Raw genomic sequence first — 18,698 nt, forward strand, 5'->3', positions numbered from 1 at the left:
GTTGCAAGTGTTTATTTCACACACTTCATTCGCTTGGGAAAACTGAATGATAAAGGTAGCATGAGGGAGAAATCAAGGTTTTACAACTGGAATTTGGTGAGAATTTAAAGGAAAAACTTAATATAGTTTTTCTTTGCATCCTAACTATACTATTTTAGACTGACCCATGTAAAGGCAAATAATGCTTTAACCAACAGAGGGAGAAAGATTAAGCATCCAGTCTTGGGTACTCACAAAATAGTAGCAACTAAGCAGTCCTCTGCTTTGTAATGTGGATTTTTCAAAATGCCAATATAGACAATAACAACTCATTGATGAAATAGGAGACCCTCAAAAAGCAGTCTTTCTCCTTTACTTCTATTATCCACTCCTGTCTCCATTCCTTAGTCCTCTCCTCCTGCTCCAGGCTTCAGTTCTGAAATACTGGCAAAGACCACACTGCACGTCGTGCAGGTGGTGAGGAAGATGGGTGCTGTCAGCCCTTCCGTTTCTGCACGTTGCTTTCTTCCTGGAGATCACAACATAGTTTAAAATAGTGCAGGTTCCCAGAGGCCTACAGGATCAAAGTCTGCCTAGCATACAAGGTCCTGATTATCTCTCCCCGCTTTGCCCCCTTGCCTCTAGGGCCTCCCCCTACCTCCTGGAGCTTGCAGTTCTCTGAATGTTCAGTGGTGAACTTTGCTCCAGGCCTTCACACAGAGCACAAGGCCTCAATTTCTAGAAAATGCTCTTCTTTCTTGCTTCTCCCACTTCTCCACCAACTTAACTCCTATTGACCTTGAGGATCCAACTCACAAGCTTCTTACACACATGCCCCACCCCACCTCACCCTGAATATCACTTTTATGGCACTCACTGCAGAATATGATTGAAGCTAAATAGCATACTCCTTGCTTCCAGAGAGCATGACTTCATCACACAACAAACGTGTACATGCTGCCGCTTCAGTCGTGTCCAACTCTTTGCGACCCAATAGGCTATAGCCCGCCAGGGTCCTCGGTCCACGGGGAGTCTCCAGACAAGAATACTGGAGTGGGTTGCCATTCCCTTCTCCAGAAGATCTTCCTGACCCAGGGATCCAACCTGCATCTCTTGTGTCTCCTGCATTGGCAGGCAGTTTCTTTACCCCTCGCGCCACCTGGGATGCTGAGTGTCTATTAAGCACTGTGCTAGGCTCCAGGAGATGGACCAAACAAGCATGGCCCTCCCTCACAGAAGTTACAGTATTTGTTCTTTACTTTGCACCCGAAGTGCTTACTGCATCATTCAGACACATATTTCTCTCTCTGATTTCTGTTTCTTTGAGTCTTATTCCAGCATGACACACTACCATCATCTCTCACTACAAGACTTGCTCCATAGGCTGGCTGGGCAGGATATACCTGAAGCCAAATTCTGCCTACCTGAGACAGATCATGAATAGCAAATTTGAGCTAATGAGCCAGTACACAGGAATTAGCAAGGCCAGTGAGGTCTACCCACCAGCCTGCACCACTGCAGCTTTTAATTCCATCTACAGATCATGCAGCAAGTCTAAGACAAAAAAAAAAGTATAATTTAAGATGAACATCATTAATTACATAATTTTTGAGCTGTTCAAGATTAACTCCACTAAAATCATATCAGAAACTGGGGCATGAAAAAGAATAACTAAAGGAAATTAGGCATAAACAAAACCACTGTATGTCCTGAAATCTTAGAATCCCAACCAGTGCTCTTATACCAGGCAGAGCTCTGGTAACACACTATTTCTGTCAACAAAGAGTTAATGCACTGAAATTCATGAACTTCGTATCAGAAAATTCAACTTTATTGTATGATCATTCAAAAATCAAAATGAGAAGTTAAGTTTTTGAGTTAGCAACTATTCATTCCTCTGCTGAAAATCTTACATTATTCTGTATATAGTCAAGCTTTTAACCTGAGGAATGTTTGCTCTTAAAATCATGTGTTGATTTTATTAATCAATTACTTAGGGTTCTGGGGCACTTTGCCACCACTGTAATAAATTATATAGTGAATTATGCAAACCATAATTTCTATATGAACTGTTTCCTCTAGAATTTGTCCCCCATGAACCAAACAGTGGTAAGCCTGGGCAGATTCAAAATCCATGTTCTAAAACTAGTATCTAAAATGAACGAAAGAGATGTTTTACCCCTTATATTCTTTCCTGTTCACTCTTTATTCTGATGATGTACATATACTGTACAGTCTTGAAGAATGACAAAAGTATGACAAAGTCATACTAATCTAGAGACAAGGGGAATTGATCTCTTAGGCCACTTAAAAATCTAAAACTTGATGCTTATCATTCTAAACATGAAATACTATTTCCATCATTTTCAATAAACAAGCTTCTGCATATTCTTAATCTACATTACTTAGAAAACTTATTACAGCCCCTTGATGGTATTTAACTTGCTGTCCTTTTTTATGTTCTTTCCCAAGTTACTGATTTCCGAGTGTTTTCCATCTTTTTATCTGCCACTGTTCACATAGCTGTTTTGTACATAACTTTGACTAAATGGATTTTAATTTCATGATATTCCTAAGCTCCCTAAATTGCTTTAAATTATATTGCTTCTATCATTTCAACACATTTAATTGTGTCTGTACAATTAATAAGCACAAGGCTTCTTCCAGATCGCTAATTAAGATAAGGGGAGAAAGTTCCTCTGGCATACCCCAGGGCACCTGTACCCACACAAAGACTAGGCTAGTTATCTTTATCCTATTTATAGTTCTTAAACCCTGAGAGCTCAGGAAAATTAAAATTTAGTTTATTTGAATTCATTATTTTCTCATTATATTTTATGAGCTTGGCAAAAATGTGGAGGATTAAGGATGAAGGGTAATGATATGAATTAAACAGAAACATTAACCAATTCCAAGAAGAGTCTGGAAGCTGAATTTTCTTTCCTGTCTCAGTAAATCATACAAAATAAGTGAGGCCCAGGTAAAATTAACTCTAAAAAGCATAAGCAAATCCTGAAAACTCACTGCTGAGATTTTACTTGTAAGTGGTAAATTTCAGTGGTAAATACACAGCTGAATTATACTCAAAACTCTAAAATTACTACATGTTCATATTACTTCAAAAGCAGATAATATTAAGTAAATTACTGTATTCCATCTTTGACATGTAGAGCATCGTGATAATCTAAGTGGTTATGACGTGTATTTTTGCCACAAAGTAGTATTTGGGCTTGGGATGCCTCGATTGCAAACTTGGTGTTCATTTCTTTTTCCAGAGTCTCTACTGACACCACGCTTGGCCCCCGGCAGACCCTTCACAGGCTGCATCCGTCACTTCGTGATTGACGGGCGCCCGGTGAGCTTCAGTAAAGCAGCCCTGGTCAGCGGTGCCGTGAGCATCAACTCCTGTCCAGCAGCCTGACACAGCAGAGCCATCCAAGCACAAAGTTCTTTAGAGCACTGAAAGAAACACAAGGCCAGCCAGGAGGAGGGGCAGTGCTTCCTCTCAGTAGAAGCTTTCATCTAGTTGAGCAGGACTTATGAGTCATCAGGGACTGGATGTTTATTATTTCTTACTTGGATTCTTACCGTGGATCCAAAATGTCTGCCATGGATAACAATCAAAGGAGCGTTAAACTTACCTGTATTTTATAACTTCCTGCTGGTGAAATTCCTGTTCCTGTTTCTAATAAAATAGAAGGGATTCTAAATAAACACTGGCACATATTTTTAAAGTGTGGCTGGATCCTCAGATTCCTCTTTCATTTAGGGATGATAACATTCAACTTAAACCAAACTGTCTTTAGCATACTTCCTTTATCCTGAAAAGATTTACTGATTTACATAAAGCCTAAAATTAGATGATCAGATTTGCTTTTACCACTTTGGTCTATCAGGATAGCAAGAATATTTTAGGCTTATCAAGTTTTAATAAATTTCTAACAAATTATCAGAATAGTAATTTGTTTCCAGATAAGGGAAAAAAAAAAAAAAAGAATGCCTCAATCGAATAAATGCTTACTTTTTTTCCCCTTACTTCCTTAAAAGAAAAATAAATTGTGTGAGGAGAGGTTCTTGTAGGATATTGTTACAGTGCATTTTGTAGGAATCATGAAGGACATTATATAGCAAAGAGTAAGACAAAATCATGCATCCACTTAAAAGTATAAAAGTCCTTTTATTAAAAGTTTTTTCCCCACATACCTGCAACACAAATAGTCTTATTTATAAAATGTTATAATCATATTAAGGTATATATAGTAATAAAATCTAGAAAAGGGAAAATTGGTTTTACTAGCTGATAGGATATTAAAATATAGAAACTGAAATAAAAGAATTATACATGAAAAGAAAATCAGCGTTGAAGACAAAATGAGAAAATAGGCCCTCATATCAACAGGACTGAAGGTATGTAAGAGGAGTAACTGGGGCTATGGGGAGGAAGTATAAAATGTTTTGAGGAATTACTAAGGGAATAAAATAATCTCTTACATACACATATGTAATTATTTACATTCCCCTACTACGCTCATGTCTCTGATACATGAATAATAATGATGATGATCAGTGAAAATAGCTAATATCTACTCATAGAGGACTTACTAAGTGCCAGCCTCACAATAAGGTAAACTGAAGTAGATTTCACTTGATCATCACACATCCTACCAAGGCAGCATTTGCAGATGAGAACCTGAGATTCAGAACTGTTAAATAACGTGCCAGCTGTCATCCAGCTAGACTGAGGAGCCAGACTGGTAACAGGACCGCTGCCTACCTCCAGAGCCAGCACGAGTGTCCCCTTCCTTCTTGCCTCCAGGGGACTGTCTGCCATCGGGCCAGCCCTCAGCTGGTCTCTAAAGCTGGAGTCACAAACTCAACCACCTACCAAGCCAGAAAGATACACGAGTGAAGCTGGTTGGGTCTGACAAAATCAAAAGGGCACTTGCCATGGCTCATCTAGAAGGGCAGCAGGTACTCAGCCAATTATTACCATAAAAGAACACAAGTCTTAAAGGGCCAGAGTTTCCAAAAGAAGACGGAAATGTGAAATTTGAGGGGCTTGAAATGGCCTGATTTTTCAGTTAGTAACTAATTAAAAACAACAGCAATTAAAATGACAAAAACACTGGGCAGACCAAACAAAACCTTCTGAGAGCTAAGGGGCTCTGGGCTAATATGGTTTCTGGGCTAAAGACTCTGAATCCAGTCGGGCCTTAACTAGTATAGGTTGAACCAATGCTTCAAACACACTAAGCCCTCACAGTGTTTCCTACACTAGCTCCAAGCAGGAGGCAGTAGCCCTGAAACATCCTACAATTTTCTTTTCCCAAAATTTTCCTGAGACATCCTAGAGGGCCCTTCTGTCCCTTCATTCTCAGCAGTGGCCCAAAGTCAACTCCACCAGCCAAGCTGCAGACTGGCTGGGCCTCCAGTGGTTCCAGCTGGTGTGTACACAGACTCACATGTATGCAGACTAAACCACAAAAATCCTTCTATTTAATATCTTCTCTACAATTACAAGGCCACGTCTTTGCAGTTGGTATTTCACACTTATGCTCGGCAAAGAAGAACCTACCGGCCCCTGTCTGCTGACCCGGTTAACAACCGCATGATGACACTCAGAAACTTTTGAGTTTACCATTTATAAAAGCTTGATTCAGTTCTTAGGTGGGACCTCATCTCTCAACTCCCGTCTAGGGAGAAGTTGTCCTTTCTTTTAATCACAGTATATTGAAACTTCATATAGAGAAACATGGATGGATGTTCGGAGTAATTTTGACTGGTTGTCATTCATGACCCCTGCCTATTCAAAGCACCTTCAAAATGAGGCCTCCCATAGCCCCGGTTTGAAGGAGCAGCCTATTTGGGCCTGTACCCTATCGTCCTTATCTCATGGCCACAGCTGATTGGCAGAGGGCACCCTCCAACAGCTTTACAGTGAAGCAACATCCCATTATCCAGTGGTGTGAAAAGATGAGTTCCAATAACTGAACATTTTCTCATGAAACCGTGACTTGCAAAACACAAAGGATCAAGCACATAGCAATAAAAGCTGAAGCACAAATGATCTCATCTAGAAGTATGGTTTTAAGTGTTTACCATACACATTTAAAGACACAACACTTCTCATTCTATAAACATACAACAATATATATCCACCTCCAGTCCATAGGGTTGCAAAGAGCCAGACATGACTGAAGCAACGTAGCCCACACACACACCTTTTGTCCATTAAGAACCACCTCAGTTCTGGGCTCACAGTTTGTAAAGGGATATCTCAGAAGACACTGGGCTATTTCTGTTCCCTGGGCCCTATTTCCTTGTATGTAAATGGCAGTACAGGGTGTTAAGTAGGGTCTTTGCTTACCTTAATCGGTGAATACAGACTTCAACTAAGACTGTTCAGGTTTACCACACTGAGGCGTGAAGCCAATCCCTTCTCTTTAGGACTGGCTCAGAGAGGTCATTTCAGTATAAGCAGTAAAACCACAATGCCCCCAACATACCATAACACACACACACACAGAGGACTGGCTCAGAGAGGTCATTTCAGTATAAGCAGTAAAACCACAATGCCCCCAACATACCATAACACACACACAGACACACACACAGACACAGACACACACACACACACACACAGAGGACTGGCTCAGAGAGGTCATTTCAGTATAAGCAGTAAAACCACAATGCCCCCAACATACCACGCACACACACACACACAGGACTGGCTCAGAGAGGTCATTTCAGTATAAGCAGTAAAACCACAATGCTCCCAACATACCGTAACACACACACACACACACACACACACACACACACACACACACACAGGACTGGCTCAGAGAGGTCATTTCAGTATAAGCAGTAAAACCACAATGCTCCCAACATATCGTAACACACACACACAGGACTGGCTCAGAGAGGTCATTTCAGTATAAGCAGTAAATGCCCCCAACATACCACACACACACACAGTCTGTGTAAAGAAAGGCAACAGTAGAGGTACTGTCCTGCATGTCAAGCTTCATGAATTTTGTCTATTATCCACTGATGTGTCGTAAAAACCTAGAACAGTACCTGACATGTAGGTATGTGCTCAATACATATTCTTTGAACAAATTTCAGGAAAGCAAAGTTTCTATAAAAGTTACCCCCTCATCTTGCCTCCCAAGGCAATCACTTATAAAGTACTTGGCAATCTTCAAAAAGGAAAAAGTGATACTGACTCCTTCACTTGGGTTCTCCTGAGCCTTAGGGATCTCTGATTTGCCTGTATTTATGTAGACAATCCCCGGAGGAGGGCATGGCAACCCACTCCAGTATTCCTGACTGGAGAATCCTGTGGACAAAGGAGCCTGACGGGCTACAAAGGGTTGCAAAGAGTCACACATGACTGAAGCAACTTAGCATAGAGAGAGTACCAAGGAAAAAATGGCATATCATATCAGAGAGACAAGCGTTCCCTCAAGTCTTTAGTAACCTTTCAAGTCTTGAAAAGTTGATGAAAATGTTGGCTACCATGGATAAGGTCATTCAATTTATAAACTTCACAGCACCAGAGGACACCATTCCCAGAGGATACTACCGGGGGCAGGATGGTGTGGGTAGAGTCGTAGATGAGTTTTATAGGTGAAAGCCTGATAATCTGCCAAATCATGGGGTGGGCAGGTTACTTCCCCTCCGTGGATGCAGTTTAGTTACTTGGAATCAGTTTAAGCTTTGCTACAGCAGATTCAGAGCAGCCTTCAGTCCACAGCTATCCTCCACTCCAGACCCACCCCCGCTGAGGCAGTATCTAACTGATATATCATTAAATGATCTTTCCACTATGGTTGAACACAAATTACTCCCAGCCTTGTATGAGCTCGGAGGAATTTTTCATGACTCCTTTCTCCGTTCTCATCATGCTTTCCCCAGCCTTAGGCAATTTCCTTTAAGGATTTTGTTCTCTTCCTTTAAGGCGTCTTAAATTTTTGTTTGGCAGATAACTAAGCTACTCATGAATCACCTTGATTCTCTCAAGTCTTATTTTTAAGCTTTGTTAATGTTCACATATATTAGTTTTTAGTATACTGCTAGTGTAGACCTCCTATTAAGATATATGACCTTTTTGAGGCCTCTATTCAATGCCACACATGTTCACGAAGTCTTTCCAATCTGGCTGGTTGGAATTCAGACACCTTTCACCACTATGTGAGCTCTCAGAATTTCTCCATTTATAAAGCCCTGATGAAAAGGTTTTCTTTTCGCCTCATGTAGCACACATGCATCTATGTCCATGTAACTACAGATAATAAGCCTTTCATTTAAAAAGGCTTATGTACAAGCCTTATGTAATGTAGGAAGTAGACAAGAAACTGGGGAAACTATCTGACACTAAAGTCAGTCTTCTGGAAAAAAGAAAATTTTATAGAATGAAGGGTGGCAAACATCAAGAGGAAACGCAAGCAAGCTGAGTTTCTTGGAACCATTACAAGAAGAAAAAGAAAACTGAAAAAGCTTGCCTAGACCTCAAAACTGAACCTTAAGTCTAATCAAATAAAAAGATCCATCTGAAGTTTCTCAATACTAACTTTAGACAATTTCAAGATGACTGGCTGGGACTTGAGGTAGAGTGTGATGAGGAGACATCATTATTCCCTGGGGTCAGAATCATAGCCTTGACCTCATTATAATAAAGTTAACCAATAACCTGAGCTCCCTTATGATAGCAGTATATATGCTTTGCAGATTAACCATGGACTAAGAATCTCCTTTGGTCTTGGGTATTATTCCAAAATGCATAACCCACAGGGTTCCATTATATTCACCCAGTATAATCATTCCTGGGCAAAACATTGTCAAAAGACAGAAACTGGCTTGGGGTATTCAAGTGAAAGGGTTCAGCTAAGTAGCAATTCAAATATAAGCAAAGGAAACCAGCCCAAAACACGTTAAGCATTGAGGATGAGCCCTTCCTATCTGATAATCAAGGTGACTTAAGCTTCACCATGAATTATTGATATTAATGATCCACTGTGAGCAAGATGATCTCGAAGGTGCTTTCTAACTGTGAAATATTAGTCTGTCTTATCTATCAAACATAACTGATGACTTCTCACTGCACACGTTTTACAGACTACATTTCTGTCTTTCCCAACTAAAAGTAAATATTTCAACTATTGTCATCATCCAAAGGTGCCACCACTTTTATTTGTTTACCAGATCATAAGATGATACTGGCCCATTACCCTTGACCTAGTCAGACCTCTACAAAAGACTTAATGGTGCTATTTGGGATGCATTTCCTTGCTGCTTTGTGCAGGTGGCTTTCGCATTGTTGCATAGACAGTGATGGGAACATCGGTTATTGTCAGGCAATGACTTCCAGGGCATCTTCGGAGTTGCCTAAATAAAACAACAAATGACACGTAGTGAGATATAAAAAAGGAAATTTTTTTCAGAGCACCAAAGTTTGAATGCATATTCAGCTAAGTCATTTTGAAATCTCTCAATGTCAGAAAATAATTATAACACAGTGGCACTAACGGAGCAGACATTTTAGACTTACACTGCAAAGAAATTGTTGCTAAATAGTTAGCAACATACATTTAATCAAAGGAAATTTATAAATATAAAGATAACCTTCCATATGTTCATTCTGAAAGGTATGCAGTGATTACTTAATAGCCAAGAAAACTGGAAAGGGAAGTGCATAGTTGTAAACCTAAGTGATAATACTATGGCAATTCATATGTATATGCATCTTAAAATCACTCCAGTTGAGTGATTTAAAAACTAGACTATTTGTGGAAAAATATAAAACTGAACATATGACTCCATGTACTATTCAAATGTCGATAGGATCCCAAGTTTAAAAGAGCCTTAAATGACATCTAGTCCAAAAATACACCAAGTGCTTGAATTTCCTTTCCAACATCCCCACCAAACAATAACCCAACCTTAAACATTTCTAAAGACTGCTGCTGCTGCTGCTGCTGCTGCTGCGTCGCTTCAGTTGTGTCTGACTCTGTGCGACCCCAGAGACGGCAGCCCACCAGGCTCCACCGTCCCTGGGATTCTCCAGGCAAGAACACAGAATTGGGTTGCCATTCCCTTCTCCAATGCATGAAAGTAAAAAGTGAAAGTGAAGTCACTCAGTCGTGTCTGACCCTCAGCAACCCCATGGACTGCAGCCTTCCAGGCTCCTCCATCCATGGGATTTTCCAGGCAAGAGTACTGGAGTGGGGTGCCATTGCCTTCACCGTTTCTAAAGACTAGTGATAACTATTTCTGTTTTATACCTGAACAACTCTGATGTTTAAAGTTACCTCCCTTATTAAGTTTAAATTCATGTTCTGAAAATCTCCAAGCCATGAGAAATCAATGTACTATTTGCTATGGTAAACAGCAGAAAAAATCCTATTATAGTTTTCTTCAATTTTGCAAAAATGATTTTGTTTCATAGAATCTTCACTTCTGTATCACTGACCTTCTGCCAAATGTCAAGTAAAAGCCAAAGAGACACTAAATCTGAGGTCTGAGTTTTTTCACATTTTATAGCCTTAAGCCTAGCACAGTGCCCTGCACACAAAGAACACTGAGGTTTGCTTATTTGATGGGATGTTATATAATTTTGAAACTATAAATAACAAAATCAAGATAAATATTTACCCCCAAAAAATGGTCTACCATTCAGACTTACAGAGGTATAATACACAGACTATGCTAAGAAAACCTAGGCTCTATTAAGATTAATTTCAGGGGACTTCCCTGGCAGTCCAGTGGTTAACACTTCACCTTCCAAGGCAGGGGGTGTGGGCTCAATCCCTGGTCAGGGACCTAAGATCCCACATGCCCTGCAGTCAAAAGTGGAAACATAAAACAGAAGCAATACTGTAATAAATTCAACAAAGACTTTTTAAAAAATGGTCGACACCAAAAAAAAAAAGCCTTTATAAAAAATACCAATTTAATAACAGCAATATTCCGGGGCTTCTTTCTTACTAATTCAATGTTAACTAAAGCTCATATTGATGATAGCCATATATGTCTCCTCAGTTATTAGGGTAAGAAGACTTTTTACCTGGTTGGTGACATCTCTTTCCCATTATAGGCAGCACTGGAGCTCAGTCCAGGCTCCAGCCCAATTGAAGAATCTCCCCCTTCCACCGGAAACCTCCTTGGCTGAGTCCCAAACCGAAAAGGCATAATTCACTGAAAACCTAGGTTAAAAAGTTAAAATAAGGGAGATAGAAGTGAGCTGTTTTCAAAAAGCTCTTCGGAATTCTTAACATTAATTCTGCTACAGGCACATAGAAACATTCTGAAAAATGACACTTTTAAAGATCTATAAAAGTGCATATACACTCTATTTATACAACTCTCTGTTACATACAATTTTAAGTCTTGAGCAAATATTAAATGGCCACTAGATGATAAAATTACATTGTGCCCTATGGTTAACATAACTGAAGTCCATTTCTGTTACATGAAAAATAACTATCTGACTTTATCTATCTATTTAACTATTAGTCAAATAACTATTTCACTGGTTATGGCAACAACAGGCTTGATCTCTCTGCCTCTCTGCCTATCTAAGCGCTTCTCTTCCTTTGATACACAGCCGTTTCACATCTACATGATATCCACAGCTATTCCTTCTGTCCCTCATGACCATTCAGTAACCCCTGCTCCTCCTCCACATTTACAGTGCATTAGTAAAGAAAGTGCCATAGGAGACTTGGATTGACCTGGGTTCAAATCCTGGTTCTGGCACTTGCCAACTATGTAATCTTAGTAAAGATACTTAACCAAGTATGTTTTCAAAAATAAACTGAGCTTAGTAATGGTATCCACCTCCAGGGTAATAACGAGGATTAAATGAAGTAATACATGTAAAATGCAGTGCCTAAGACATAGTACATGCTCAATAGATGTTAACTATTATTACTCAGCAGTTGCTGAGCATCATTAAATATATATACATATACAATGCAATGTATATATGAGATATGTATGATACACACACAGCTACACAAAATAAGCTCCTGACTGTCCACTGTTGCCTCTGCTTGGAATTCTTCCCCACCTCACTGCTCCCACTCTTTACTTGTTAGGGCCAAATCATTCATTAAGTCTGAATTTAAATTTCACTTTCTCAGAGGTGCCCTTTATAACCCTCCACTATATGTTTTCTTAGCATTCTATTACTACTTCATAACAGTTATCATCACTCTGATTCAGGATTTCTCAACTGCAACACTACTGACATTTAAGATCACATAATTTTTTGTTGAGGAGGAAGGAGGCTGTCCTTGTGGGAAGGCTGTCCTTGTGGGAAGGCGCCTTGTGGGAAGTTCTGTAGCATCCAAGGCCTCCACTTACTTACACACCAATAGCACCCTATCCTCAAAGTTGTGACAGTCAAAAATGTCTTCAGACATTGCCAAATGTCTCTTGGTAGAAAAAGGGAGAAAAATCTCCACCTGTTAAGAACCAGCGTGCTAAAATTCTGTAAATGTTTTTCTTAATCGTTGTCCCCGGCCACCCGCCCCGGCCCCACTCTCATTCTGTATCTTTGTCACCCTGGATTCAATCCTTAATACCTAGAACAGTGCCTGGGAAAGTGAAAGTGAAAATGTTAAGTCACTCAGTCATCTCCGACACACTGCGACCCCATGGATTGTAGCCTCCCAGGCTCCCCTGTTCATGGAATTTTCCAGGGAATAGTACTAGAGTGGGTTGCTATTCCCTTCTCCAGAGGATCTTCCCAACTAAGGGATCGAACCAGCATCTTCTGTATTATAGGCAGACCCTTTACTGTCTGAGCATAGTAGCTCTATCTTGTATAAATTCACATCTTCAGCAAAGGACAGGAAAAGTGAAAAATATCTCATAACTGTTTCTTATGCCTAGTGCAGTATTCTATGCCTAATAAGTATTTATGATAGTAATAAAAAAACTAAATTATTAAAGCTTTGGAATTTGAATATTAGTTTTTATAGACTGTGTATCAATTATCAAGGAAAAAAAATGTCACATTCAATGACAAGTTAGTAAAACCATAGTAAAAATCTATGGCTTAGTTTAACTATTGTATGTAAGTATTAAGTTTCAGCTAATTTGATACATAGACTTACCAAAATAGGCCCAGTCTGATTCCTGTAGAGGTGAATAAATCAATTGCTTCTACTGACCTTCCAGGGAAGGCTGGAACTGCCAAAGGAATGATGGTCAAATGTTCCAGTGACACCCAGAAATTGTGACATCAGAAGATTCTTTTACATAGTTTCCTACCTGCTAACAAATAAAACATCACAATTCACAGCTCCAGCACAAGCTAAAACGTAGCTAAAAATTGTCTCTAACATATGAGGGTTTTATTCTTGCTGTCACGGCCTTGTTTTCTAGTAACATTAAATATTTTAATCTATGAATGCTGCATCTCTATTCTAAACAAGCCATCTAATCAACCTGCGCAAAACCACATGAGATTCTTCTCATTTCATATGTTATTTTTCTCATTATCTTTGTCTGCCAGGCTTTCCCTTAATTAATAACCCAGATCAATTTAATCTACCTATTCCTCACCCCACTGAAAAGGCCTCACAATGCACTTTTACAAATTTCTCTCTAGTGCTTCCTGCGCAGGACTTTCTACAACCTCTCTTTAAGGCCTGGACTACCTCTTATTTCTTGTTTCCTCAAAAGAGCCTTGAAATTCCTAAATGACAGGAATAATGACAGTTGAGAAAGGGAGAACACATCTCAGAGGATCCCCTCTCTTCTGCTCCCTGAACTCTGAGACTCTCCTCTGTTCGTACCATCTTTGCCAAATGAATGATGACCAAAGAGCCCAGTGACACCCAGAAATTATGACATCAGAGATTCTATCATATAGTTTCCTACCTGCTAGAGAATAAAGTGTCTCAATTTGTCATTCCAGCAACAAGCTGAAACTTATCTTCTGGACCAACCTCTCTCTCCCAATCTCTGTATCAACAACAGCTCACTGTACTGAGTGTAATACTTAAGTTTAACGCTTAAGCCAGAAAATTACTTTTCAGCTACTCAATTTTTTTCAGTTTTCTTAGTGATGACTGAACTATTAAATGCTAGCGAGCATTTTTCACATTTAATGAAAGTCTTCTTTACTACCTACATTTCATGCTAAGTTCCCACTGTTCTGTTTTCATAAGCTTTATACAGTAGGAAAAGAGCATTTTCCATAGTTAAGATGATGTTAGACAAAACCTTAATTCTACCTTCTCTTTCTTACTAGGGTGCTATTTGTGAAGAGTTTATCACAATTTTAGTCAGAGAAGCCATTTACCTGTCATGGTCAGATAGACTGAAATAATTGCTAGCCATTATTAGCTGGTATATCGCTGGGACCAAACATTGGGTCCTTAGGATGGCAAAATGTTCTTTAACAGTTTGAATTCTTTATGGAGGTGGCAGTGTGGAACTCATGGCTTTTGGCATTAGAATTAGGTTTAAATTTGAACACCATGTTAGCTCTGAGACTGAGCAAATCACTAAGCTTGTAAAATGGTACTAATTCCTACATCACAGAGTTGTTTTGAGGAATAAAAATCTAATGCCTGGGATACAAAAATTCAATCAGCACAAGTTCTCTTATCTTTTTGCATAATTCTTAAAATCAGAGTGCTGAGGCACTGATTTCACTTTTCAATCACTGACATATTGACGCTACCTTTAAACTGCAAAATAAGGCACTGGCAAGTGAAATGTTCTTGAAAGTGAAGTCGCTCAGTCCTTTCCAACTCTTTGCAACCCCATGGACTGTAGCCTGTCAGGCTCCTCCGTCCATGGAATTTTCCAGGCAAGAGTGCTGGAGTGGATTGCCATTTCCTTCTCCAGGGGATCTTCCCGACCCAGGAATCAAACCCAGGTCTCCTGCATTGCAGGCAGACGCTTTACCATCTGAGCCACCAGGGAAGTGGAATGTTCTTAAATTCCCCCAATTTATCATTTTAAATTAGTTTATTTGGCACAAGTTGTGCCAAGTTTCTTCTTTAATATGGATGACACAACCAAACAAACCAAAAAGTAGTCTTAATGATGAAACTATCCAGTATGAGTATATACATCAGAGTATATTCACAGAGAAATGGATGAATAAGCAAACTATCGACAGCAAAAAAATGATGAAACCTCTAAATACTCTCTCTCAATTCTCATAAGCCCAAGAATATGTGATCTTTCACTCTTCAGGATATTGATTCATGAGATACAGAAAAAGAGTAATCTTTGAACTGGTCACATCCTAAGAAAACAGATCCATTATTAGAATTACCTCATTCATACAAAAAAATATGCATTTGCTGATAATCCACCATAAGCCAGGCATGTGTTAAGTACTAAAGATAAAATAGTGAGCAAATCAAATAGTGTCTGTCCTAGCGGAGTTTCCAGGTTAGGGGAGAGCACACTAGACTAGGACAAAATCTAGAGGATGAGCAGGCATTAACTAGGTGGAAATGAGTGGGAAGCAAAGACACTGAAACATTTGGGAAGGAGGCTAACAGAGGAAACAGCATGTATAAAGGTCATGTGCCAACAGAAAGGAAAATAGAAAATCTAAAAAACAGAAAAAAGAAACCAGGTCAGAAAGAGTAAGTAGTGGTTAAGTCAAGCAGGAACATGAACCCAGTTAAAGAGTTTAGACTTTATCTTATGAGCAAGGGAGTCCACAAAATAATTTTAATCTCCTGGAAAATATATTTAGGTTTCAGTGATTTTTCTCTATTAAATTTTCTGCTTTCTATTTATTTGATTTCAACTCCATCTTTGGCACTTCCTTTTTACTGTTCACTTTGGGTTTGTTTTTGTTTGTCTAGTTTCTTAAAATAGAAGCATAGATCATTGGTTTGATACCTATTTTATTAACATAAGCATTTAATTCTATAAATCTCAATCAAAGCACTGCTTTAGCTTCACTACACAAATTTTGAAATTTTGTATGTTCAGTTCCTTCAGTTAAACTTTTTCTTTCTGGTTTCTTCTTCCACCTACGGGTTATTTGTTAGTGTTAGTCACTTAGTCTTGTCCGACTCCTTGTGACCCCATGAGGCATAGTCCACAGCCTTCTCTGTCTATAGAATTCTCCAGGCAAGAATACTGGAGAGGGCTGCCATTTCCTTCTGCAGGGGAACTTCCCTGAGATCTTCTCAACCCAGGGATCAAACTTGGGTCTCCCACATTGCAGGCAGATTCTTTACCATCTGAAGTACCAGAAGAGCCCTTTAGAACAGTGATATTTTGTTTTCAAATATCTGGGGATATTCTAGTTATTAATACGTTACTGATTTCTTGATTCCATTGTTATCAGAGAACATTCTTTATAGTATTTTAATTCCTTTAAATTTACTGAGGCCTGTTTATGGCCAGAATATGGACTATCTGGCAAATGTTCCATGTACACTTAAAAAGAATGTGTATCCTGCTGCTGTTGGGTGGCGTGTTCTATACATGTAATTAGATGACTGACAGTTTTTCAAGTCTTCTACGTTCTTATTTTCTGTATACTAGTTTATCAATTATTGAAATAAGGATATTGAAATATCCAACTATAATTATGAATATGTTTCTCTTTTCTATTCTGCCAGTTTTCGCTTCACATATTTTCAAACTCTTATTAGGTGCATAAATTTTTAGTAGTATTATGTACTCTGGATAAATTTTTATTATTATCTTTCTTTATCCCTAGTAATATTCTCTGCTCTGAAATCTACTCTAAAATTTACATAGCTACCTTCCACTCACTAGTATTCGTGTAATGTATCTTTTCCTAGTTTTAGTTTTAATATCCCTTGCTCTAAAATCTACTCTAAAATTTACATAGCTACTTTCTACTCATTCATATAATTTATCTTTTCCTATAGTTTTCGTGTTAACCTTTATATCCAATGTAGCTGTCTTTTAACCAGTATGCAGTTAAGTCTTGCTTTTAAAAATCCACCTTGATGATCTCTGACTTTTAAATTACAGTGTTTTGATTATTTATATGTAACACGATCTTGGAGTAGGAAATGGCAACCCACTCCAGTATTCTTGCCTGGAAGGTTACTTGGGCGAAGGAGCCTGACGGGCTACAGTCCATGGGGTTGCACGCATGTATATGTAATGTGATAGATATGACTGAACATAAATCTGCCTTCTTGCTGTTTATATTCTATTTGTGCCATCTATTTTTTGTTCCCCCTTTGTTCTTATTCTGTACTTTTGAAACAAACAACTGAATATATTTTATGAATCTATTTTATCTCCTTTATTGGTGTATTGCTATACAAGCTTGAATGTTGCTTTGGACTACTTTAAGGTTAAGGTATACAGCTTAACATTTCAGTATGCCTTCAATAACATTATACCACTTTTAATGCGAGAAAATTACGGGAGTATATTCTATTTCCCCTCTCATGTCCTGTACTTCTTTGTTGTTATACATACTTCTACATATACCATAAACCCCAACACATCATTTCTTCTCTAAGCAATCATCTCTTTAAGAAATTTTCAAGAGAAGTATTTTGTATCTACCCACATATGTATCATTTTCAGTGTTCTTTATCCCTTGGAGTAGGTCTACATTTCCATTCAAAGTCATTCTCCTTTTTTCTTTCCCCTGCCTGCCACAGATCCTGTGTTTTGGTGTCATGTTTGCAAGTGCTTGTGGTGTACTTCCAAACGTTGCTCATCAAGTATTTCTGGCTTTCTGTTTTCCAGAAATTGTAATCCCTGCCCTCCTTATGATTACTTGGAGCCCATGTGACTAGTTTTATCCTGACTTATACAGACTTAGGTCCTGCCATAATAAAAACATAAAATGTAAGTCACTAGCATAGCCGTCAAGCAGCAAGTATCAAGAAAATTATTCCTGGAAACTTTAAGGATAATGATAGTTATCTAAGTTGTTCAGTGGCAAACCTACTGGAAAAAATCTTTGGAAAACTGTGATAACCAAGAAAGCAGCTGATTTGCTAATGAACTTGAATGCTAAGTGAAGAGGTTGAAAGACACAATGTCAATAATTAAGTGGAGGCCTTGGATGCTAATCCTAGCCAAACCCAGGAGAAGAAAGTTGAGATCAACTGAACAGCTCTCCAACCTTCTATTTACTGGTTTATATTCTCACCCACTGAATCCTATTACACTTATACTCAGCGCTACACAACACGGTCACAATTTTTTTGAGTATTTCGTGTGTATCTTCAATTAGACGGCAAGCTTCTTGGAGCTGGATCTATGTCTTAATTTCTTTTGAATCCTCCAGAAGGTCTAGAAGTTAATGTTGGGAGCATGCGACTTCAGCATACACAGCTTAGGTCTCTGAAGCGCCATTTTAGTCAGAGGGTATAATCACCTAGTTTCGGCTGTACCCTGACACGTCTGTCGGTCTGGGGTTTCTTTGTGCTCATCCACAGTCTATTTTCTATCAGAACAAAGGGCTTGTTGAATAGATAAAGTAACTCCGCGTCCCAAGTAATCGGAATAAACGGAATTTGACCCACTGACGCGAGCATTAAGACTGGCAACGAAGACTAAACCTCTGACATATCAAGACAGCTTTAAAGACACGTGTTTTAAAATCCCACTCCAAAGCCTAGTTACCCGCCAGTTACCACGGCCTCCGGAGCTGCCGACGCTCAAAGATGTTGACAAGGCAGCGAGGATCAGCGGTCCGGAGGCCCAGTCGCTATGGTAACGGTGAG

At 39.0% G+C, this 18,698-nt stretch overlaps 2 protein-coding genes across 18 annotated transcripts in view; one reads left to right on the forward strand and one right to left on the reverse strand.

Annotated features, from left to right (window-relative positions):
• The window catches only part of LAMA4 (laminin subunit alpha 4), a 144,687-nt gene extending 140,974 nt beyond the window's left edge, over positions 1-3,713 (forward strand). For all 7 annotated transcript variants that reach the window (XM_042253295.2, XM_060419476.1, XM_004011190.6 and 4 more), the window contains one exon: positions 3,255-3,713. In XM_042253295.2, the coding sequence (XP_042109229.1) occupies positions 3,255-3,400 (146 nt within the window). In that variant the 3' untranslated portion in view covers positions 3,401-3,713. The remainder of the gene's footprint in view (positions 1-3,254) is intronic.
• Positions 3,714-4,136: 423 nt separating this feature from the next.
• FAM229B (family with sequence similarity 229 member B) lies at positions 4,137-18,669 on the reverse strand. 11 transcript variants are annotated; one of them, XM_027972355.3, is made up of 4 exons: positions 18,609-18,669; positions 13,104-13,179; positions 11,048-11,186; positions 4,137-9,369 (listed from the first exon to the last, which is right to left on the reverse strand). In XM_027972355.3, exons 3-4 carry the CDS (start codon positions 11,170-11,172, stop codon positions 9,252-9,254), a joined length of 243 nt encoding a protein of 80 aa, XP_027828156.1. In that variant the 5' UTR covers positions 11,173-11,186; positions 13,104-13,179; positions 18,609-18,669; the 3' UTR covers positions 4,137-9,251. The 11 variants fall into 11 exon arrangements, 10 of the variants coding, with proteins under 10 accessions (XP_027828156.1, XP_042109240.1, XP_012037965.2 ...); XM_042253306.2 differs by having other exon boundaries at positions 13,161-13,260; XM_012182575.5 differs by having other exon boundaries at positions 13,104-13,260.
• Between the last annotated feature and the right edge of the window lie 29 nt (positions 18,670-18,698).

This window comes from Ovis aries, chromosome 8 (assembly GCF_016772045.2).
Source record: "Ovis aries strain OAR_USU_Benz2616 breed Rambouillet chromosome 8, ARS-UI_Ramb_v3.0, whole genome shotgun sequence".
Taxonomy (NCBI): domain Eukaryota; kingdom Metazoa; phylum Chordata; class Mammalia; order Artiodactyla; family Bovidae; genus Ovis; species Ovis aries.

Bases quoted from the DNA above. Each gene is read 5' to 3' on its own strand.
- FAM229B (XM_012182584.5), bottom strand. From the start codon at position 11,172: ATGCCTTTTCGGTTTGGGACTCAGCCAAGGAGGTTTCCGGTGGAAGGG. The intron at 9,370-11,047 runs GTAAAAAGTCTT...TGTTTTATTTAG, and splicing joins AAAGAGATGTCACCAACCAG to GCAACTCCGAAGATGCCCTG.